This window comes from Musca domestica, unplaced genomic scaffold (assembly GCF_030504385.1).
Source record: "Musca domestica strain aabys unplaced genomic scaffold, Musca_domestica.polishedcontigs.V.1.1 11, whole genome shotgun sequence".
NCBI lineage: Eukaryota > Metazoa > Arthropoda > Insecta > Diptera > Muscidae > Musca > Musca domestica.
In genome coordinates, this window is record NW_026712133.1 from 5,175,462 (window position 1) to 5,200,987 (window position 25,526).

The following is a 25,526-nucleotide window of genomic DNA, read 5'->3' on the forward strand; positions in this document are numbered from 1 at the left end:
TTCGTAGTTGGATTTTCCTCCTGTAGCAAAAAATTGGCATGTGGTCACTTTTTAATTGCAGCCCAAGCGTTTAGTAGTTTGATGATTTTAGTTACATTTTTCAAAGGAATAGATTCAAATTTCTTTTGTTGTTTATTGTTAAACTCAAGGTTTATGTTCATATTATTTACAAAAAAATTACATATATCACAAGTGTGTTGGAGTAGTGTGAACATCATTGAAAAATTATGCCGATTTTTGCCTTACACTTTATGTCATTTTTAACCGTTCTTCTAAACAATATAAATAGTGAGAATGGACACAAAAGTTTTTAGTTTATAAACATGAAGGCTTACTTCATTATAATTGCTGTAATTTTTATGCCATTGAGTGGTACGGTTATAAACCATCAGGATAATCATGTTCGCAGTTACATATTCGGAATGATAAAAGCGGTCCACACTCTTGTATTCACCTGTACCTATAAAGGTAATTATAAAAGATATCACTAAAAAACTTCAATAATAATTAATCCTCGAAGCTTGTTATAAATTAAAAGGAGCTAAATGCTGATATTTTCGCTGAGCATCTAGTTAGAATTTGAAGTCAGACATGTACACTGCGCCGCCGTTAATTACTCTTTAGTAAATAAAAACAAGTTTTTCCCTTGTTTCTTTATCCTAACCACTGCACAGTGGTCGAGGTCGTAAGGGAACAGCGGCAAAAAATACTTTCAGTGCAGATATCAAGATGATTCTTTGTTTATGGTACCTTGATGGGATAAAAATAAAAAATGTGACAAAATGGATATGGTCGATGCATGTTTTGGCATGGTCGCCTTACAACGTACCTCCCGAATATGGGTAATTTGCCCAATTTTTGTCACATTTCTACACTAGATTGCTCTGTTATTTGACATTTTACGTTCTAAAGAGCTAAAAAATAGTCTTACTGAAAATTATTTAGAACGGCCCGCCTTCAGGTAGACTCCTGTAAAGGTACCTAAAAAATAGATGTATTTTTTATACAAATCAATTCCAAATTTGATTATTTTTTGTAAACAAAATAGACAATTTTTTTTTGTAAACAAAATAAACAATTCAATATGAAATTAAATCAAAGTTACCAATGGATGTTTATAAATTTCAGTGTTATTCAATAAATCAAATGCAGATTTTAATAATATAGATCTTTTATTGATTGGTAACGTTCGCTGTCCCGCTATAAAAGGGTCGGAGCTCAGAAGAAGACGGTTAATAAGGTCTGTGTTTGTTGAAACACGAGAATTTTTTCGGGTATGATTTAGTCGAAACTTTTTTTATATCTTTGTTTCTAGACTCCACGGCGACCTCCTATAATTCTCCAATCGATACAATGACAAATTTATAATGTCGGTTGCATGTATTAAAATTTTATTAGCTGCGGGTGGAAGATAGTGCCATGGATATCTATTTGTTAACTCTTTAGCCGTTTCTATTTGTTAACTCCTTAGCCGTTTCCAGTGCAGAGGCCTTAAATGCAGGACAATGCAGGCAACATTATTAAACACCCCTCAATTATATCCGTAAAAAATCACATTGGAGGATTCAGGGGGAAAACAATTAAAACTTTACCTGAAATCCAATTTTATTTTCAAAATTAATCTTAAAGGCCACTCAGAACACTCACATCGTCTATATTATACACAACTACTAAACACACAAATTACTGCACTAAAAATAAGTCAATACCTTGCTTTTCAATAATAATGCCAAGATTTGTCATTTTAAAATGTATTTAATTTTGTAAAACAGATCTATTTTTACTCCACTTTTTCACTGATCCCACTGAAAAAGCAACTAACTACATTTTCTCTTTTTTGATGCTATTTTCGAAGTGTCCCATTAGAATGAAGCCAAGATTATTATGTTTTCTAAAAAGCTTAACCTCTTAAGAGTTCATGTGTACACATTTGATAATAAATATCTGATTTTCATTTTTTGAATTTTGGCCAATGGCAGCGACCACTGTGCACTGGTTGTCGTTACTAGTAGTGCTGAACGCTTAACTTAAGCTTAAAACTATTCCAACCAAACTTTTTTTTAATTATTAACTATAACATACAATTTCTTCCATATTGCTCACCCTCTACATGATTGCAATTTACCATAAATTATCATTCTTTATTTTATATGTTACACCACATAGTGCTAAGGGTATTATGTCTTTGTGCGTTTGTTTGTAACATGGAGAAGGAAGCGAGATAGACCCATAGTTACTTTTGGGGATCTTCATCTATTTATTCATGTCAGTCCGTCCGTCCATGTATTTTTGTAAACAAAATACAGGTCGCATTTATTATCAGATTGAGATAAAATTTTCTTTTTCTTCAACCGATTTCGGGCTAATATTAGTCTAAATGACCTGTGTTTTGGCACATCCGACCGAATTCAGTCTACAAGTAGGTACATTAAATTTGATAAAAATCGGCTGAGTTTTATCTATAGCTACATATGTTACATCCATATTGGTGTTAAATCCCCTCATATGCGAAATATGCGCTCCACAACAATGATATTTGATACCGGACACCAGATACAGCAGCAGAAAATACCTCTGCCAAATTTTATCGAGATCAGCTCAGATTTTTATACACCTTCGATATACATCTTCATCCAATTTTACGGTTATTGTTCACCACATATGTGATATCAGACCAAATTGGATGGATTTTTTCAATATTCAACCGAATTTTTTCATTTAGTGAAACTCGGTCTGGTATATCTGTTCCTCCAATAAATAATTTTTAACATAATCATGATCGATACATCATATCATGCACTATACAGCAATGTTATTTGGTATTAGGGGTAGGAGTATTTGTTGAAAATCGATTCAGAGTTGGATATATTTCCCAAATTTTGACTTCTCTAATGGTTCATAATTGGTATCAACTAATTCACATAAATTCCAAACATATTTTTATACCCTCCACCATACTATGGAGGGTATATTAATTTTGTCATTCCGTTTGTAACTCCTCGAAATACTCATGTCAGACCCAACAAAATATATATATATATATTCTTGACCAGCGTAAAATTCTAAGACGATTTAGCCTTGTCCGTCTGTCTGTCGGTCTGTCTGTTGTAATCGCGCTATCTTTCAAACAAATTGAGATAGAAGTCTAAAATTTTGCACACATGTATACTTTGCCAGTAGGCAGGTTAAATTCGTAAATGGGCCATGTAGGTCCAAGTTATCATATAGCCCCCATATAACGGTACCTCCCGATATTCGGTATTTTGATGATTTTAGCGACATTATTCGCCGGAATTGTTTCAAATTTGACATTTGAAGTTAGTAATGGATACTACAGCCTAAGACAGAGAATTATCTGTACAGGTCCACGTCTTCGTGTAGCCCCCATATAACGGTACCTCCCGATATTCGGTATTTTGATGATTTTAGCGACATTATTTAGCGCAATCGTTCCAAATTTGGTATTTGAAGTTCGTAATAGATACTGCAGCATAAAACAGAAAATGGGTTATATAGGTCCACGTCTTCATAAAGCCCCCATATACCGTACCCCCCGATATTCGGTATTTTGATGATTTTAGCGACATTATTTACCGGTATTGTTTCAAATTTCGCATGTGAAGTTTGTAATGGATACTTCAGCCCATGCCAGAAAATTGTCTGTTCAGGTCCACGTCTTCTTATAGCCCCCATATGACGGTACCCCCCATATTCGGTATTTTGATGATTTTAGCTACATTATAAACAGATTTTTCTTCAAGTTTCGCATTTAAATATTGTAATAACTTATGACAAAAGTTACCTATGCAGGTCCACGTCGTCGTATAAGCATTCGGTATTTTTAAGATTTTAACAGAATTTTTAACGGTTTTTATTTCTTTAAATTGCCAAATTTGTACCAAATGGTGGAGGGTATTAAAAGTTCGGCCCGGCCGAACTTACAGCTTTTTTACTTGTTTTTTGTTAAGGAAGCTCTACTAAATACGCATAGTGGTGTAGGGTATCATATACTTTCAGTCTTTCCTTACTTGTTTTCAATCTACAATTGAGAGAGTTGCCACCGCTGATTCAAATTGTGGTCAACTACTGGTAAATCCTGCAGTTTTTTTTTGTACTCTGTGTTGACTGGTTGCGTAAGAGTATTTGTTCTAACATGTTGTTTTAATTTCAAACTTAAAAATAAAAACTAAACATAGTGAATAGGCTGATTAAGTGAACGTGAGTAATTCGCACAAGTGAAGAAGTGACACTAGCATATCAATACATAATTTCTTCCACAACAAAACTTTTTAAATTAATGTTTGATTAAAACTTAGTTCAAAACTATTTTTCATATTATTTAAGGCTAGATTACACTTCATGTTATGGTTATTTGAACTGCCATTTTTTCCATCCTTGATTGTTGTACATAGAGTGTGACCCATTCGACAATGTGAATCTAGTAATTTATGTCTCATTTTGACATATATTATGCAATTATGTCCAGTAAGTCAGTTTTTAAAACCAAGTATGTTTACTTTATAAGGCATAGATATTATCCCGTTAGGAGTTACATAATCGGAATGGTAAACCGGTGCACACTCTATACCATTTACCTGTACCTATAACAGGCTTATCTCATACCCGACGTACTGTATACAAAAGTTAAAAAGCAGTAATTTCGGTCGGGCCGAACTTTGAATACCCTCCACCATTTTCAACGAATTTGGAAATGTTCAAAAAATAAAATCCCTAAAAAATTCTGTTAAATTTTAAAAATAACGAATATAGCCGTTATATTGGGTTCTATACGACGTGGACCTACATAGGCATTGCTTGTCATAAGCCATTACCATTCAATTTCGAAACTTGAAATAAACGGTGAATAATATAGCTAAAATCATCAAAATATCGTATATAGGGAGGTACCGTTATATAGAAGCTATACGAAGACGTGGACTTGCACAGACAATTTTCTGTCTCAGGCTGTAGTATCCATTTCAAACTTCAAATACGACATCTCAAACAATTTCAGGGAGTATTGTACGTAAAATCGTCAAAATTCCGAATATATGGAGGTACTTATATATGTATATGGCCTATACGAAGACCTGGACCTGCATAGACAATTTTCTGTCACAGACTGTAGTTCCCATTACGAACTTCAAATATTAAATTTAAAATAGTTCCGGTAAATTATGTCGCTAAAATCATCAAAATACCGAATATTGGGAGCAGAATAATTTTCTGTCATAGGCTGTAGTATTCATTACGAATCTCAAATACCAAATTTGAAACAATTCCGGTGAATAATGCCGCTAAAATCATCAAAATACGAATATCGGGAGGTACCGTTATATGGGGGCTATATGAAAACGTGGACCAACATGACCTATTTACGAACTTAACCTGTCTACTGGAAAAATAAACATGTGTGCCAAAGGTTTAGCCTTTTATCTCAATTCGTTCAAAAGATTACAAAGAGAAAGAGCGTGATTACAAGAGACAGAAATGTTGCATACTTGCGTAGTTTACCAGTAGGCAGGTTAAGTTTGTAAATGGGCCATGTCGGTCCACGTTTTGGCATAGCCCCTATATGACGGTAATTCCCAATATTCGGTATTTTGATGATTTCAGCAACATTATTCAGCGGAATCGTTTCATTTTCGTACTGGAAGTTCCTAATGGGCACTACAAAAAAATTTCGTATACAGGTCCACGTCTTCGTATTTGGTGAAAATCGGTTCAGATATATCTATAGCTCCCATATACGTATATGTTTCATCCGATTTTGTGTTAAATCCCTCACATTCGTAATATGAAATCTATCTTGAAATTAGTACATACTCATACCAACATATCTTTTTGGTTCATTTTATTATTGTAAAGGCTTGCTTTTATAGTGAACTCTATATTGAGCAATATGTGTGTCTTGTCAGATTCTAGAAAAGTTCGGTCAATGTTTACACAAACTCGGTACCTTATTATATTGCGTAAGATTCGGTATTTAGAGTTGGCGTGTATTCACCTTCAAGTCACAATTCAAATTTCATTTGTTGTTTATTATTAAAGTAAAGATTTTTGTTCATATTATTTACAACAAAATTACATATACCACAAGTTTGTTGGAGTTGTGTGAACATCCTTGGAAATTCATGCCCATTTTTGCCTTACACTTTTTGTCATTTTAAACCGTTCTTCTAAACAATATAGTGAGAATGGACCTATAAAGGTAATTAAAAGAAAGAATTTATTTGAAATATATCATACCACCCATAAAATTTTGGCTTTAGAACAGTTATAGTTTTGTTTCAGTTGGAACTAATATATAGGGGGAATATCCAATTCTTAATCGATTTTCACTAAATTTTTTATACCAAATAACATTGCTATGTCTTGATATCACTTCGAGAAGGATTATTATTAAAAAATATATGCCGGAGCCGAGGTCCACAAAATGGAAACGAACGTCCCGAAATTCACTCCATTTGGGCTGATATTAGCCATTATTTGCACGTCCGACAACTCTGCTGGAATGGGAGTTCTTTTCTGTGTGTCGTCAAACAAATTTAAATATAAAAAAATTTAGCAGTTATTATGTTCTTACAAGTTTTAAATTGTGATTTTTTAAATATACACATTTAAATAGTTTGTAAAAGTGTGAAGTTTTTGTGAAAAAATTGTTGTTTATTACTTCACCTTTTTTTATTTAAATAAAAGATGTTGTTTTTATTTATGTTTTTTCGTACTGTTTTATTTAAATTTTTAAAATTCAATTTGTTTCATTTACACTTTTTGGTTTAGTTTTAGGTTTTTTTGTTCAATTAATTTTTACATTTTCTTGTACAATGTTTTTGTTTACAAATTTTTTTTATTTGTAGTTTTTTTTTGTTCAATTGGTTTTGGTTTTTGCACAATTTTTTATGTTTTTTTATGATGTTTTTATGTTAACACTTTGTTTTTTTGTTTTTGGGCACTGTTCACTTCGGGGGGAAACTTGCGTACGCGCTGTTAAATTCGAGATTGAACTGAACTAACTCTAATTTGCATCGTCACAGCAGATCTGTTTTGGCTGGTGACGATGCTTATTTATTTGAATTCAGCATTGGAATTTACCGGTGGCTGTATATATGTGCATGTGTGTGTGCATACGTGTCTAATATTTACATCATTTTTTATGATGTTATTTATGCAGCCACCGGTAATGTAACAAACAACACTGTTGCGCACAAATATAGCATCTTTTATGAACATTTCTGGCCCCCGAATGACAAGTGTTTACATTCATTTTTGAAATACAATATTGTTCTCTATATTTTTGGCATATTTTTTATTGCACCTGCAAACACGTAACCCAGTTGGGTATCACAGGCCAGGACATCTCCAATTCCAGCCTGCTTGCACTCGTCTTTTTTTATGGCTGAGTAAACGTCAGCACCCAGTTCCACATCGACCGGATTGTTACCTCGGGGATCAGGGTCGGCTAGGGCGCAATTTCTGAAACTTCTTGTGGGGTCCTCGAGGATCGGGTCCGAGTAAATGCGCCTGGGCAAATCTTCGATTATCAAGGCATTGACTCTAAGACTCCAGTGGCTGTTTGTGCGGCGGGGCGAAACAGTAAATGTGGTAAATCGCTGCCCTTTGTAAATCCGCGATTGTAGGCCCAATCTACGGAAAGCCGCATACGATATTTTGGACATCGTCGCAGATTAGCTCATTAATGCCCTTAGCATGCTGTACCCCTCTATTTTGTCAGCCTTGATGCGCACCAAAGCCGTTGGCACAAATACCAAATCCCACGCAAAGTTTGGTGTTGTTACAACTTCCAATATTAGGGATACTTCCTCCAGCTGAGACGCCCCGTGTAGCAGCGTATGATGCCGATTGTTGCACCTCCTGCAACCAGTCAACGACGGACAGTCAGGGGCCAAATGACTTCTGGCAAGGCAATTTCTGCAGTACCCCCTACGCTCCACAGTCTCATAGCGCTGGAAGGGAGTCTGGTGGCGAAACCTCTCGCAAGCACTGAGGGCATGGTCCTCCTGACACAACCCACAGGAATATTGCCAATAGCTGGGTCGTTCTTGGCGTTGGCGGGGTCTTGCATCGGAGCGGCTTCGTTGACGTCTTTCTGGCGATGTGGAACTGGGAAGTCTGCGGTGTCTATGAGCCGGTCTGCTGGGACTGGGTTCGGTAAACGGCAGTCTTGATTGGGCAAGTAGGCAGCCATATCTGAAAAAAACCAAATGCGAGTACTATGTTCTTTTTTAAGTAGGATTGCGGCTAGTCAGTCGGAAAACAATTTGACAATTGTTGTGATAGGTCTGTTAATATTACCACTTGATGTCCGTAAGTCTACAACCCTCGTATTCTGATCGCTACCGAAATATGTTTTTGCAATTCGACCCAACTTCCATTCATTTGGAGCCAACCTATCTCCTTATGATTACTAAATCTCCTTCTTTGACATACTCCTTTTCACGCTCCTTTCTCCTTTTCACGAAAGCAGCGGCATATGTAGATAAATCGCTAGTTGGTTCTAAATGTATAGCCTTGGTGGCGAAGCAGACGAACAGGCAAACATACTTTTGTAATAAAGCAAGCCCTTCTTGAGTAACTTTTAATATTAAAGGGTCCTGCAAAATCTACCCCAGTGTTTGTAAAGGGTCGAGACAGAAAAGTACGTTCGGGTGACAGCGAGGCCATTATTTGAGTTTTGGTTTTTTTCTTGTGAATTAAGCAGATTCGACATTTTCGTATAGTTTGTTTAACCATAGATTTGAGTCCAAATATCCAGAATTCGGATCTTAGCACTCGGGTCATCAATTGATTACCACCATGTAAAGTGATCTTATGAGTGAATTCGACCAACAATTTGCTAAGGGTAGTTCCGTGTGGTATTATTATGGGATGACTATATGTAAGGGCTGGAGATTGAACTAATCTGCCATTAGCTCGAATAATACCCTTTGAGTCGAGAAACGGGTTTAACGTCAATAGAGGGCTAGATGGAGAAATTGGAGACATTTTCATTAGTGAATTATATTCATCTGCATAAACGAATTTTTGTGTACGAATTATGCAAGATCGTTTTCCATCTTGGATTTCGGCTGCGGTAAGATCTATTGATGAGGAGCGAAAATTTTGCCGATTTGCGCCTGTATTTTTCCAAAATCGCAGAGCATAGGCGTATGATCGGTAGACTTTTGCCAAAGATGAGAAATCTTTTAATGGATCATCTCTTTCTTGAAATATAGTCAGAACTTTTACAGCTTTAGCCTCTAAATTTGTGTCGTTTGGGATATCTTGTGATGGCCAACAATCTTTTGGCACTTTGAGCCATTGAGGTCCATGCCGCCAGAGCTCATGAGTCGTTAGTTCATTTGGAAAACATCCACGACTAGCAATGTCAGCTGTGTTGCTTTCAGAGTCAACATGTTTCCAGTTTTCTTGCCCAACATTATCGGATATTTCCGAGACTCTATTTCCCACAAACGTGCTCCAAAGATAAGGAGGCTAAGGAGGCCAAGACGATAGTAGAGTCTGTCCAAAAATGTGTTGAATATTTTGATATTTGTAGACTGTTTGTAATAGATTTTGCTAATTTGGAAAGTAATACTGCCCCACATAATTCGAGCCTTGGTATTGATAGTTTTTGGATTAGTACTACACGAGTCTTTGCTGCTAATAAAAAGGTGTGGTCAGTTTTTTCAATCCGAACATATAACGTGGCTCCATACGCGCTCTCCGAGGCGTCACAAAATCCATGAATCTCAAGAGAAGCATCTAGTGTAAACTGTATCCATCTTGGAACTCTGAGAGATTTAATATTATTGCTATTTTTGACAAAGTTTTGCCAATTTATATGGGTGATTGGTTTCAGTGTATCATCCCAATCGATTTTATCCAGCCAAATTTGTTGCATTATCAGTTTTGCTACGACCACTATTGGCGCTAGCCATCCGCTTGGATCAAACAATTTGGCTATAGTTGATAAAACTTCTCGTTTTGTGTAAATGTTTTTGTTTTCCACGGTTGGAGGTACTTATATATGTATATGGCCTATACGAAGACCTGGACCTGCATAGACAATTTTCTGTCACAGACTGTAGTTCCCATTACGAACTTCAAATATTAAATTTAAAATAGTTCCGGTAAATTATGTCGCTAAAATCATCAAAACACCGAATATTGGGAGCAGAATAATTTTCTGTCATAGGCTGTAGTATTCATTACGAATCTCAAATACCAAATTTGAAACAATTCCGGTGAATAATGCCGCTAAAATCATCAAAATACGAATATCGGGAGGTACCGTTATATGGGGGCTATATGAAAACGTGGACCTACATGACCTATTTACGAACTTAACCTGTCTACTGGAAAAATAAACACGTGTGCCAAAGGTTTAGCCTTTTATCTCAATTCGTTCAAAAGATTACAAAGAGAAAGAGCGTGATTACAAGAGACAGAAATGTTGCATACTTGCGTAGTTTACCAGTAGGCAGGTTAAGTTTGTAAATGGGCCATGTCGGTCCACGTTTTGGCATAGCCCCTATATGACGGTAATTCCCAATATTCGGTATTTTGATGATTTCAGCAACATTATTCAGCGGAATCGTTTCATTTTCGTACTGGAAGTTCCTAATGGGCACTACAAAAAAATTTCGTATACAGGTCCACGTCTTCGTATTTGGTGAAAATCGGTTCAGATATATCTATAGCTCCCATATACGTATATGTTTCATCCGATTTTGTGTTAAATCCCTCACATTCGTAATATGAAATCTATCTTGAAATTAGTACATACTCATACCAACATATCTTTTTGGTTCATTTTATTATTGTAAAGGCTTGCTTTTATAGTGAACTCTATATTGAGCAATATGTGTGTCTTGTCAGATTCTAGAAAAGTTCGGTCAATGTTTACACAAACTCGGTACCTTATTATATTGCGTAAGATTCGGTATTTAGAGTTGGCGTGTATTCACCTTCAAGTCACAATTCAAATTTCATTTGTTGTTTATTATTAAAGTAAAGATTTTTGTTCATATTATTTACAACAAAATTACATATACCACAAGTTTGTTGGAGTTGTGTGAACATCCTTGGAAATTCATGCCCATTTTTGCCTTACACTTTTTGTCATTTTAAACCGTTATTCTAAACAATATAGTGAGAATGGACCTATAAAGGTAATTAAAAGAAAGAATTTATTTGAAATATATCATACCACCCATAAAATTTTGGCTTTAGAACAGTTATAGTTTTGTTTCAGTTGGAACTAATATATAGGGGGAATATCCAATTCTTAATCGATTTTTACTAAATTTTTTATACCAAATAACATTGCTATGTCTTGATATCACTTCGAGAAGGATTATTATTAAAAAATATATGCCGGAGCCGAGGTCCACAAAATGGAAACGAACGTCCCGAAATTCACTCCATTTGGGCTGATATTAGCCATTATTTGCACGTCCGACAACTCTGCTGGAATGGGAGTTCTTTTCTGTGTGTCGTCAAACAAATTTAAATATAAAAAAATTTAGCAGTTATTATGTTCTTACAAGTTTTAAATTGTGATTTTTTAAATATACACATTTAAATAGTTTGTAAAAGTGTGAAGTTTTTGTGAAATAATTGTTGTTTATTACTTCACCTTTTTTTATTTAAATAAAATATGTTGTTTTTAATTATGTTTTTTCGTACTGTTTTATTTCAATTTTTAAAATTCAATTTGTTTCGTTTACACTTTTTTGTTTAGTTTTAGGTTTTTTTTGTTCAATTAATTTTTACATTTTCTTGTACAATGTTTTTGTTTACAAATTTTTTTTATTTGTAGTTTTTTTTTTTTTGTTCAATTGGTTTTGGTTTTTGCACAATTTTTTATGTTTTTTTATGATGTTTTTATGTTAACACTTTGTTTTTTTGTTTTTGGGCACTGTTCACTTCGGGGGGAAACTTGCGTACGCGCTGTTAAATTCGAGACTGAACTGAACTAACTCTAATTTGCATCGTCACAGCAGACCTGTTTTGGCTGGTGACGATGCTTATTTATTTGAATTCAGCATTGGAATTTACCGGTGGCTGTATATATGTGCATGTGTGTGTGCATATGTGTCTAATATTTACATCATTTTTTATGATGTTATTTATGCAGCCACCGGTAATGTAACAAACAACACTGTTGCGCACAAATATAGCATCTTTTATGAACATTTCTGGCCCCCGAATGACAAGTGTTTACATTCATTTTTGAAATACAATATTGTTCTCTATATTTTTGGCATATTTTTTATTGCACCTGCAAACACGTAACCCAGTTGGGTATCACAGGCCAGGACATCTCCAATTCCAGCCTGCTTGCACTCGTCTTTTTTTATGGCTGAGAAAACGTCAGCACCCAGTTCCACATCGACCGGATTGTTGCCTCGGGGATCAGGGTCGGCTAGGGCGCAATTTCTGAAACTTCTTGTGGGGTCCTCGAGGATCGGGTCCGAGTAAATGCGCCTGGGCAAATCTTCGATTATCAAGGCATTGACTCTAAGACTCCAGTGGCTGTTTGTGCGGCGGGGCGAAACAGTAAATGTGGTAAATCGCTGCCCTTTGTAAATCCGCGATTGTAGGCCCAATCTACGGAAAGCCGCATACGATATTTTGGACATCGTCGCAGATTAGCTCATTAGTACAGCATGCTAAGGGCATGCTGTACCCCTCTATTTTGTCAGCCTTGATGCGCACCAAAGCCGTTGGCACAAATACCAAATCCCACGCAAAGTTTGGTGTTGTTACAACTTCCAATATTAGGGATACTTCCTCCAGCTGAGACGCCCCGTGTAGCAGCGTATGATGCCGATTGTTGCACCTCCTGCAACCAGTCAACGACGGACAGTCAGGGGCCAAATGACTTCTGGCAAGGCAATTTCTGCAGTACCCCCTACGCTCCACAGTCTCATAGCGCTGGAAGGGAGTCTGGTGGCGAAACCTCTCGCAAGCACTGAGGGCATGGTCCTCCTGACACAACCCACAGGAATATTGCCAATAGCTGGGTCGTTCTTGGCGTTGGCGGGGTCTTGCATCGGAGCGGCTTCGTTGACGTCTTTCTGGCGATGTGGAACTGGGAAGTCTGCGGTGTCTATGAGCCGGTCTGCTGGGACTGGGTTCGGTAAACGGCAGTCTTGATTGGGCAAGTAGGCAGCCATATCTGAAAAAAACAAAATGCGAGTACTATGTTCTTTTTTAAGTAGGATTGCGGCTAGTCAGTCGGAAAACAATTTGACAATTGTTGTGATAGGTCTGCTAATATTACCACTTGATGTCCGTAAGTCTACAACCCTCGTATTCTGATCGCTACCGAGATATGTTTTTGCAATTCGACCCAACTTCCATTCATTTGGAGCCAACCTATCTCCTTATGATTACTAAATCTCCTTCTTTGGCATACTCCTTTTCACGCTCCTTTCTCCTTTTCACGAAAGCAGCGGCATATGTAGATAAATCGCTAGTTGGTTCTAAATGTATAGCCTTGGTGGCGAAGCAGACGAACAGGCAAACATACTTTTGTAATAAAGCAAGCCCTTCTTGAGTAACTTTTAATATTAAAGGGTCCTGCAAAATCTACCCCAGTGTTTGTAAAGGGTCGAGACAGAAAAGTACGTTCGGGTGACAGCGAGGCCATTATTTGAGTTTTGGTTTTTTTCTTGTGAATTAAGCAGATTCGACATTTTCGTATAGTTTGTTTAACCATAGATTTGAGTCCAAATATCCAGAATTCGGATCTTAACACTCGGGTCATCAATTGATTACCACCATGTAAAGTGATCTTATGAGTGAATTCGACCAACAATTTGCTAAGGGTAGTTCCGTGTGGTATTATTATGGGATGACTATATGTAAGGGCTGGAGATTGAACTAATCTGCCATTAGCTCGAATAATACCCTTTGAGTCGAGAAACGGGTTTAACGTCAATAGAGGGCTAGATGGAGAAATTGGAGACATTTTCATTAGTGAATTATATTCATCTGCATAAACGAATTTTTGTGTACGAATTATGCAAGATCGTTTTCCATCTTGGATTTCGGCTGCGGTAAGATCTATTGATGAGGAGCGAAAATTTTGCCGATTTGCGCCTGTATTTTTCCAAAATCGCAGAGCATAGGCGTATGATCGGTAGACTTTTGCCAAAGATGAGAAATCTTTTAATGGATCATCTCTTTCTTGAAATATAGTCAGAACTTTTACAGCTTTAGCCTCTAAATTTGTGTCGTTTGGGATATCTTGTGATGGCCAACAATCTTTTGGCACTTTGAGCCATTGAGGTCCATGCCGCCAGAGCTCATGAGTCGTTAGTTCATTTGGAAAACATCCACGACTAGCAATGTCAGCTGTGTTGCTTTCAGAGTCAACATGTTTCCAGTTTTCTTGCCCAACATTATCGGATATTTCCGAGACTCTATTTCCCACAAACGTGCTCCAAAGATAAGGAGGCTTTTTTAACCAGGCCAAGACGATAGTAGAGTCTGTCCAAAAATGTGTTGAATATTTTCATATTTGTAGACTGTTTGTAATACATTTTGCTAATTTGGAAAGTAATACTGCCCCACATAATTCGAGCCTTGGTATTGATAGTTTTTTGATTAGTACTACACGAGTCTTTGCTGCTAATAAAAAGGTGTGTGTGGTATGGTCAGTTTTTTCAATCCGAACATATAACGTGGCTCCATACGCGCTCTCCGAGGCGTCACAAAATCCATGAATCTCAAGAGAAGCATCTAGTGTAAACTGTATCCATCTTGGAACTCTGAGAGATTTAATATTATTGCTATTTTTGACAAAGTTTTGCCAATTTATATGGGTGATTGGTTTCAGTGTATCATCCCAATCGATTTTATCCAGCCAAATTTGTTGCATTATCAGTTTTGCTACGACCACTATTGGCGCTAGCCATCCGCTTGGATCAAACAATTTGGCTATAGTTGATAAAACTTCTCGTTTTGTGTAAATGTTTTTGTTTTCCACGGTTGGAGGTGTAAAAGTGAAAAAATCACCTGATACATTCCATCGAATTCCCAACGTTTTCGTGGACGCATCTTCAGAGATATCCAACCAGTTAAGAGGCAATAAATTTTCTTGTGGAATATCTTTTATTATTGTATGATAATTTGAGGCCCATTTCATAAGTTAAAATCCAGCGGATTTGAGCGCTGCTACTAAGTCCTTCCGAGCTCTTATAGTCTCCTCGATTGTGTGTCCACCTGCAAGTACATCATCCACATAAAGATTTTGTCTTATAATTCTTGGATACGAATCTTGAACATCATCTGCCAATTTTGATAAGAGTTCTCAGTGCCAGAAACGGTGCGCAATTTACTCCAAATGTTACAGTTAGTAATTCATAGTCTTCAACTGGGTCTGTTGGCGATTTTCTAAACAGAATTCTTTGATATTTTGTTTGAGTTAAATCCAGCAGTATTTGCCTATACATTTTAGTAATATCGGCGTTAAAAGCATACTTAAAAAATCTCCATTTTAGAATTTGTAGTACCAAATCTTGTTGTAAAATGGGTCCCGGAAACAATATGTCATTGAGACTTGTTTTGTTTGATGATGGGCAAGAAGCATTGAAGACGACTCAAAACTTTGTCGTGATTCGATCTGGCTTAATTACTGCATGATGTTGTAGATAATAATTGGGCATTTCGTCTCTTTCATCCGGATTAATACGCCGCATATGACCAAGTTCTAAATATTCAAGTATTGAGGCATCATATTGTTCTTTTATCTCGAGCGTTTTCATAAGTTTTTTCTCCATTCTGTAGAATTGAGCTAAGGCGATGTTTCGGGAATTTCCTAATTCTTCACATTTTTTGAATGGGAGAGTCACCACATATCTTCCATCCTTGTTTCCTATTGTTGTTTCAGTAAAATTTTGTTCACAAAATTGGTTTTCTTCTGACCGTAAAACTTTTTTAGGGGTCTCTTCCACCTCCCAAAATCGTGCAAGTAGTTTCTCTATTGATGTTGTATTTAGAAGTGATATTTGTTTTCGTTGAAGAGTGCTTCCCGGTATGGGTCCTCCAAATATCCATCCAAATTTGGTTTTTTGAGTTAAAATTGATCCAAATATGCTCATAGGAGTTCCAAGTGTGAATATTAATGGTCCTATGTCCATTCCAATAAGTAAATCAATGGGTTGACTAACGTAAAATTTCGGGTCAGCCAGTTCTAATGAGGTTACATCTCGAAGTTGTGATTCATCTAAGTTTTGTCGTGGTAAATTTGAAGGTAAATTCTTTAAAACTGGAGCCCAGTTTTAAGAATTTACCTTCTAGGGTCATATTTGGATCTCATAGTAAACAAGCAAGATTTCGTAGATATTTCGGCAACCAATTGATTAAGGTCGGTGATATGGACTAGATTGTTCCTTATGGGTAATTTCAAGAGGTTTTTCATCTTTTCAGAAATAAAAGTGGATTGTGATCCTGAGTATATTAGAGCTCGGGCATCGTATAGTTGTCCTTTTGTTTCAATTTGTACTATTGCTGTGAAAAGAGTTCCTCCAGATTGTTGCTCACTAATTGGCTCATCTTGGAGGGTCAAAGTGGTAATAGTAATTGGTTCTAGGTTTGTAGTGGACTGTATGTGATTTGAAAGAGCAGCAGCACTGGTACTAGGTTGTGCTTCCACTGGAGCTAGGTATGTGTTTGTGGTTTGGGTTTCCGACCCCTTGTGTAACAAAGTATTATGTCTCATAGTACAAATACGACAACCAAAGCGACTTTTGCAATCTTTTACTTCGTGGGTTGAAGACAAGCAGTTGTAGCATAAGTGTGACGTTTTCACAGTGTGAATTCTGTCATTTACACTCTTCTTCAAAAATTCGCTGCAATCCCTGATAAAATGATTTGAATTGCAGACTTGACATATTTGAGTATTTTGTGATTTATTTTGTTGAGGTTGTGCTAAGTTGTTTCTTCCTCCAAAATTGGTTGTATTTTTTGCGACATTTGTTTGAAATGTTTTCAAAAATCTAGGTTTGTTGATGTTATTTTCCTTCTGTTGAGCAAATTTTGATATTAAGGGTTTTATATTCCCTACTGATTCCAAGGTTTTGAATTTGTTTGTTAAGAAATCGTCGAAATGTTCCCATTTTGGTATTTGTTTACAATCGCTTAATGAGTTCTCGAATTCTTCTAGGATGCCTCTAGGTAATTTTGTTGAGCAAATGTATATTAAAATCGGATCCCATCCTTTTACATCGACGTCAAGCATCCCCAAGGTTTGAATACAGCTATTTACAGTGCGTTGTAATTTTTGAATAGTGTGACTTGAGTCTGTAGAAACACCAGGTAGATTAAAAAGTGTTTTAATTTCTTCATTAATTTGCATCTTTTTGTTCTCATGACGATCCGTGAGATTTTTCCACGCTAATGCAAATCCATCATTAGTTAGTGGTTTCTCGTGCTTCTCCTGCTGTCTTTTGAGTCAGATGGAATAACTTTTCGACGTTACTTAATTTTGAATTGTTTATGTAAATTGCCGAAAATAAATCTCTGAAAGTCGGCCATTCTCGATAACCCCCTTTAAAAGTGTCTGTGTCGCATGGCGGCAGCCGTGATATTGGCGTAAAATCCACTTCCTTTCCTTGCTGTGACATATCTGAATCTCTTTTCAGTTTTTCCTGTGCCTTTTCATCCAAAATATTTTGAATTTGTCCATTTATTGAACTCAGCGCCTGTTTATATGATCCCATGGTATCCATATAATGTTTCCTCAGTTTATTTTTGTCGATGGTTTTTCCTCCTTCCTCTGGAACATAATCACGGCAGTCTAAATATGCCCTTTTGACCTGGTCCCATGCAGAATCCAACTCCATACGTGTTGTCTCCAAAGTATGAACCGTGTCATCCGGTTTGGTTATTGAAATAATATGAAATATAATCCTGAAGATCGTTGACGCAGTTTGCGAATTTTTCGCTTAGGGTCTTATCCATCTTGATGACTGAGTATTAACCTTTACCGAAATTTTGTTGTGTTGCAAAAAGGAAAGGTAACCCAATGAAAAGGATTGACTTGGAATAAGATTCAAACTTTTATCCAGATTTTTATTTTTAAAAAATAAGGATAAGCTATCTTCTTCAATTTGATCAACGAAATCTATGTTCAATTTTTGGTTTGGGTCGAATTATATTTCGTTTTGTTCCAAAGACTTGAAAGTTCTTGCAAAATCCCAAAAACTTTACTTTGCATGTGACGCCGAAATAATTTTGTTTAAAAATGTTTTCTGGTTGTCCAGAGAAGTCAAACTCAATCAAGATATACCAAGGTGTCATAAAATATCTTGAAATCCACTCAGGGATATTTTATTTTAAGAAAATCCAGAAATAATCAATATTATTCCAAAAGGAGTAAAGGTGAGGATTGTACAGGCAAAAAACGCTACAAAAACGACCAAAAGATTTTTGATTTTCCACCAACGAGGGTTTTTTCCCAGCAGTGAAATTGTAGAAAATGAAAATTTTCAATAAATATTTCCAAAAATGAAAAATATTTTCTATTGAAATAAAAATGTGTGCTGGGTTGTCGAACAAAGAATCCTCAAAAATATTACCATAAAATTGCAGGAGGAATTTTAAATTTTGACGAGCCAAAAATATTGCTATGAAAATTAGTTTGAAGCAACAAATTTTCTAAAAACGCTAGGTAATTAATTTAAATTTTGGATCAAGTTCCAAGAATTTTTTTTTTTCAAAAAAAATTCCAATAGTTTGCAAAATTTTCCAAAAAAATTGTATATCCCAGCAAAATGTTTGTTGTGTCAAACTCCAATTAAAATTTCCACAAAAATCTAACTTTTTTCGTTCAGCAAATTCTTTCAAAATGTTTGTTTTAGCAAAAAGCGAAAAAATCCAGAAATAAATTTTGGGTCCCAGAAATGTTTTTCTTGATTTAAAAATGTTAAGAGATTTGTAAAATATAATAAAAATGTGTTATATATGGGATCGATTTGTTTCTCTTTTGTCTATCCACAGACGCTAATATATTTTTTTTTTCCAAAAATCTCGAAAAAAATTCTAGGTTAAGTATTGTTTCATGTCCGTCCACTAGACGCTATTATTTGCAAAATCCGTCTGTCCACCAAACGGTTGCTATGTATTTCGCTTATGTATTTTTTGTGACGCCAAAAATGTTAAAAATATGGCGATTAATAATTTTTATGTGACACTAGATTTTTTTTCCAATATGGCGTTTATATGTGTGTCAAGCGACGCCAATTTTCCAATAAGAATGTGTTTTTTTTTTTCCAATATGGCGCTTATTTATTTTTTGAACTGCACGTTCAGCAAATTCCAATATTATATATTTATGTGTATGAAAATTCCCGCTATTTTATAAGTACTTATTGCGCCTATGTGAGTCTATATTTAGACGTCCGTTCACAAAATGGCTCCAAAAAGGGAAATTTTCTCAAAAAAGTGTCTTAGAGGCAATGCAGCAACTTTAAAAAGTGTCAACTTGAGATTTCAAAATATGGGAATCTTCGGGTCAATGCAAATATTGAGGATTTGCCTGCTCCCGGTATGTCCTTTATGTCCAAAAAATAAATTTGATTGAGTACTCACTTTGATTTGGCCTTTGGGTCTCAAAAAATTCGTTGTTATACTGTTGCTCTCAATTTTGCGTACTCGTGGATTTTGTTTAATTGTAGCACCGTATATTATCTCTTTTTTTGTGATATTGTGTACTGTCACTTTTTGTTACACCTTTTATTTTTGTATTTTGTCTTTTGTGTAGACCTTTTTTTTCGAAAAAATAAAAAAATAAATTAATATTTGCTTATTTTTGTAGCACTGTGTAATTTCTTTTAGTTCTGTAGCACCGTGTAATGTAACTTTGTATCACTGTTTAATGTCACTTTTGTAGCACTGTGTATGTTCTGTTTGTTTTGTAGCACTGTGTGTTGTCCCTTTTTTTGTAGCAAATTTGTAAAAAATATATATTTGTTTGTTTAATGTCACTTTTTTGTAGCACAGTGTACTTTCTATTTTTTTTTAGCACTTTTTCTTTTGGTTGCACTTTTTTAAACGTCACTTTTTGTTATAGTTTGTAATTTAATTTATTTTTATATGTTATTATTCACTTTTGTTTTTGTTTCACTTCACTGTGTCTGTCCACTCAATGTTTTGTCTTTTGTTTTTAATATTTTAAAAACTTCACTTTTTGATCCGGCTCTGGAGGATCAAATGTTTATTACTTCACCTTTTTTTATTTAATTAAAAGATGTTGTTTTTATTTATGTTTTTTTCGTATTGTTTTATTTCAATTTTTAAAATTCTATTTGTTTCGTTTACACTTTTTTGTTTAGTTTTAGGTTATTTTTGTTCAATTAATTTTTACTTTTTTTTGTACAATGTTTTTGTTTACAAATTTTTTGTTTATTTGTACTTTTTTTGTTCAATTGGTTTTGGTTTTTTGTACAATGTTTTATGTTTTTGTATGAAGTTTTTATGTTAACACTTTGTTTTTTTGTTTTTGGGCACTGCTCACTTCGGGAGGGAAACTTGCGTACGCGCTGTTAAATTCGAGATTGAACTGAACAAACTCCAATTTGCATCGTCACAGCAAACCTGTTTTGGCTGGTGACGATGCTTATTTATTTGAATTCAGCATTGGAATTTACCGGTGGCTGCATATTTGTGCATGTGTGTGTGTGCATTTGTGTCTAATATTTACATCATTTTTTTATGATGTTATTTATGCAGCCACCGGTAATATAACAAACAACACTGTTGCTCACAAATATAGCATCTTTTATGAACAAGTGTTTTTATACTATTTTACTAAATTTAATTTTGTGCGTTGATCATTTGGTGTTTAATATTCTTTTCTGTGTTTGTAGTTTACAATGTAGTGTTATTTCTTTTGTTTTTGACGTTTGATTCTGATTCCATTTTGCTGTTATGTACGTATTAAATGGGCTTTCCTAAGCATAATTTTAGGCTGTTACTGTAAATTGATTACTACACTATTTCCCTAATACACTGTTTCCCTTAGTATTTCGAATTAACATGGAGTGCTCGAATAAAAATTGCAAAATTACTAATTTTAAAGAACGTTTACTAACATGTTGGCTATGTGATAAGCATTTAAAATGTGCAGGTCTTAATGGCGGCCATTTTGATGTTCTTACTGATCGTGAAAAATATGCTTTACGTTGGGCATGTATTGATTGTAGGCCCTTTTATACTCATTTTAAGGAGTCTAAAATTGAATTAGCAGCTTCGAAGAAGGTTTTCGACGAAGCATTTTTATACCCTCCACCATACTATGGAGGGTATATTAATTTTGTCATTCCGTTTGTAACTCCTCGAAATATTCATGTCAGACCCAACAAAGTATATATATTCTTGATCAGCGTAAAATTCTAAGACGATTTAGCCATGTCCGTCTGTCTGTGTGTCTGTCTGTCTGTCCGTCTGTCTGTCTGTCTGTCTGTTGTAATCACGCTATCTTTCGAACAAATTGAGATAGAAGGCTAAAATTTTGCACACATGTATATTTTCCCAGTAGGCAGGTTAAGTTCGTAAATGGGCCATGTAGGTCCAAGTTATCATATAGCCCCCATATAACGGTACCTCCCGATATTCGGTATTTTGATGATTTTAGCGACATTATTCACCGGAATTATTTCAAATTTGGTATTTGAAGTTCGTAATGGATACTACAGCCTAAGACAGAAAATTATCTGTGCAGGTCCACGTCTTCATATGGCCCCCATATAACGGTGATTTTAGCGACATTGTTTACCGGAATCGTTTCAAATTTGGTATTTGAAGTTCGTAATGGATACATTATCCAAAGTCAAAAAATGAGCCATGTAGATCCACGTCTTCATATAGCCCCCATATAACGGTACCCCCCGATATTCGGTATTTTAATGATTTTAGCGACATTATTTACAGGGATTCTTTCAAATTTCGCATGTGAAGTTCGTAATGGATACTTCAGCCCATACCAGAAAATTGTCTGTGCAGGTCCACGTCTTCGTATAGCCCCCATATAACGGTACCCCCCATATTCGGTATTTTGACGATTTTAGGTACATTATAAACAGATTTTTCTTCAAGTTTCGCATTTAAATATTGTAATAATTTATGACAAAAGTTGCCTATGCAGGCCCACGTCGTCGTATAAGCATTCGGTATTTTTAAGATTTTAACAGAATTTTTAACGGTTTTTTTTTTTTGGAAATTGCCAAATTTGTTCCAAATGGTGGAGGGTATTAAAAGTTCGGCCCGGCCGAACTTACAGCCTTTTTACTTGTTTAAGCTTCAAAATTTTGAAAAAAAAAGTTTAATAATTATCAATTTTTTGATGGATCTCCGAAACGAAAGAAATCCTCAGTTTTTGTACCTGGTGACGATTTAATCCGTTTAAATTCACCAGCTGTGGCTCAGCCACATAATGCTGCCAAATCTATTGGCTCGGACATCCCATCCTCTATTGATTATTAAACTATTGAACTTTTTGCCGTAAAACCGTACCTATAGCTTCTCATTTCTTAGCGCTGGCAATTGTTATTAACTCGTCCACTACAATAGCTAATACTATTCCTCTAATTTCTGGCCAAGCCTCCATCGGTTAAAGAAAAAAAATCTGTTCAAGCAGATAAATATAAAAATAATCTGGCTATTTCTGCAGATACAATTAATAAAAAGTCTGTTTCTGTCAACCATTGTCAATACAACTAACTTAATCACTTCCTCTTCTTTATCAAAAGATAAAGTCTTAACACCTAGCTTAGAAATATTTATTTAAAATTTAGGAAACATTATATGGCTGCGTGTCCTTTCATGCAAGTAATCTTGGCTACCTACTGGCGCATCGATATCTGTCTGTGTGGGTTATGACCTTTATTATCCTACACATTATCGTATGCGACAGCGCACAAGATCACTGAATTGTACACATGTGATTTTTTACGACCACTGGGAAGGTCACAATGTTGAAATAATTATTTTTAATGGTTAAATTTTCCCAGCGCCTCAATCGCACTCAAAAGTATGTAGAATATATTTTGTACATGCGTTGATTAAAACACTCTTTGATTGAGGCACATATACAAATTTCAATACCTTGTTTATATCTTTCAAACCTGTCACAACCACATTTATATTGTCCCAAATATAAACCATAATTCCACCATTTACCAACCATTTAAATTTTATCTAGTTTACTTGTCAAGGTGATCTAAGAAAAGTCGTATATTATTTCAAAACTTTCTGCAAACAAGCTTGAAAGTAGAGACAACCGTTTTGGTCTTCACTTTTTATACCTTTCACCACATAGTGGTCAGGATATTATGTCTTTGGGCATTTACGCATGTCCGTCCGTCCCTCTGTCCATGTATTTTTGGAATGCAGGTCGCATTTATCATCTAATTAAGATGAAGAATCCAAGAAAATCGGTCCAAACAAGTTTAGGTTTATTCTGCGCCAGATGGCTAATATCAGTTCAAAAGAAGTGAATTTTGGCACTTCCAACCAAATTCACTCTAGAAGAATGTACTTTGTGAAAATCGATTCAGATATATTTTTCATCCGTTTTCGAGTGTAATTCCTCATAATATGTATTCCACAAGAATGATATTTCGTACAAGATATCAGATTCAGACCAGCAAGACCTGTTTTAAATTTTATCAAGATCGGTTTAGATTTGGATTTCCATATATATCTCTGACGGATTTCACGTTTATTGTGCACTGGATGGTTAATATCATTCAAAATGAAATTAATTTTAGCACTGCCAACCGATTTCTGTCTAAAACAATTATTTCAAATTTGGTGAAAATCGGTTCAGATATATCTATATCTTCCATATATATGTTTTATCCGATTTGGTGTTTAAATCCCTCACATTCATAATATGCAATCTATCTTGAAATTAGTACATATTCATATTCAATCCAACAGATTCTCTTGGTTCATTTTAGTATTGTAAAGGCTTGCTGACTTGACCATCCTTACAACAGCAACTTTTATAGTGAAAACCGTGTGGAGCAATATGTGTATTTTATCAGTATTCTAGAAAAGTTCGTGAACGGGCCATATCGGTCATTGTTTACATAAAGTCGGCACCTTCTCATATTGTTTAAGATTCGGTATTTAGAGTTCGTAGTTGGCAAAAAATTGGCATGTGGTCACCTTTTAATTGCAGCCCAAGCGTTTAGTAGTCTGATGATTTTAGTTACATTTTTCAAAGGAAGAGATTCAAATTTCTTTTGTTTTGTTTATGTTCATATTATTTACAAAAAAATTACATATATCACAAGTGTATTGGAGTAGTGTGAACATCATTGAAAAATTATGCCGATTTTTGCCTTACACTTTTTGTCATTTTTAACCGTTCTTCTAAACACTATAAATAGTCAGAATGGACACAAAAGTTTTTAGTTTATAAACATGAAGGCTTACTTCTTTATAATTGCCCTAATTTTTATGCCATTGAGTGGTACGGTTATAAACCATCATGATAATCATGTTAGCAGTTACATATTCGGAATGATAAAAGCGGTCCACACTCTTGTATTCACCTGTACCTATAAAGGTAATTATAAAAGATATCATTAAAAAAACTTCAATAATAATTAATCCTCGAAGCTTGTTATAAATTAAAAGGAGCTAAATTCTGATATTTTCGCTGAGCATCAGTTATAATTTGAAGTCAGACATGTACACTGCGCCGCCGTTAATTACTCTTTAGTAAAATAAAAACAAGTTTTTCCCTTGTTACTTTATCCTAACAACTGGTCGTCGTTACTAGTAGTGCTGAACGCTTAACTTAAGCTTAAAACTATTCCAATCAAACTTTTTTTTAATTATTAACTATAACATACAATTTCTTCCATATTGCTCACCCTCTACATGATTGCAATTTACCATAAATTATAATCTTTATTTTATATCTTACACCACATAGTGCTGGTGTAAGATATAAAGGAAGAAGAAGGAGAAGGAAGCGAGATAGACCCATAGTTACTTTTGGGGATCTTCATCTATTTATTCATGTCAGTCCGTCCGTCCATGTATTTTTGTAAACAAAATACAGGTCGCATTTATTATCAGATTGAGAACATCCGACCGAATTCAATCTACAATTAACTACATTAAATTTGATAAAAATCGGCTGAGTTTTATCTATAGCCACATATGTTACATCCATATTGGAGTTAAATCCCCTCATATGCGAAGTATGCGCACCACAACAATGATATTTGATACCGGACACTAGATACAGCTCGAAAACACCTCTGCCAAATTTTATCGAGATCAGCTCAGATTTTTAAACACCTTCGATATATATCTTCATCCAATTTTACGGTTATTGTCCACCACATATGTGTTATCAGCCCAAATTGGATGGATTATTTCAATATTCAACCGAATTTTTCCATTTAGTGAAACTCGGTCTGGTATATCTATTGCTCCAATAAATAATTTTTAATATAATCATGATCGATACATCATATCATGCACTATACAGC

The 25,526-nt window shown here is 35.2% G+C and overlaps 1 protein-coding gene across 3 annotated transcripts in view; it reads left to right on the top strand.

Moving 5' to 3' along the window:
• The window catches only part of LOC101888976 (ionotropic receptor 75a), an 814,889-nt gene that overhangs the window by 10,725 nt on the left and 778,638 nt on the right, over nucleotides 1-25,526 (top strand). The window contains exon 1 of one of the 3 annotated variants that reach the window (XM_059130199.1): nucleotides 24,274-24,589. The exons of the other annotated variants lie outside the window; for them this stretch is intronic. Within the exon in view, the coding sequence (XP_058986182.1) occupies nucleotides 24,445-24,589 (145 nt within the window). The 5' untranslated portion in view covers nucleotides 24,274-24,444. Of the gene's footprint in view, nucleotides 1-24,273; nucleotides 24,590-25,526 lie in introns of those variants that run through there. 3 annotated transcript variants of the gene reach the window in all.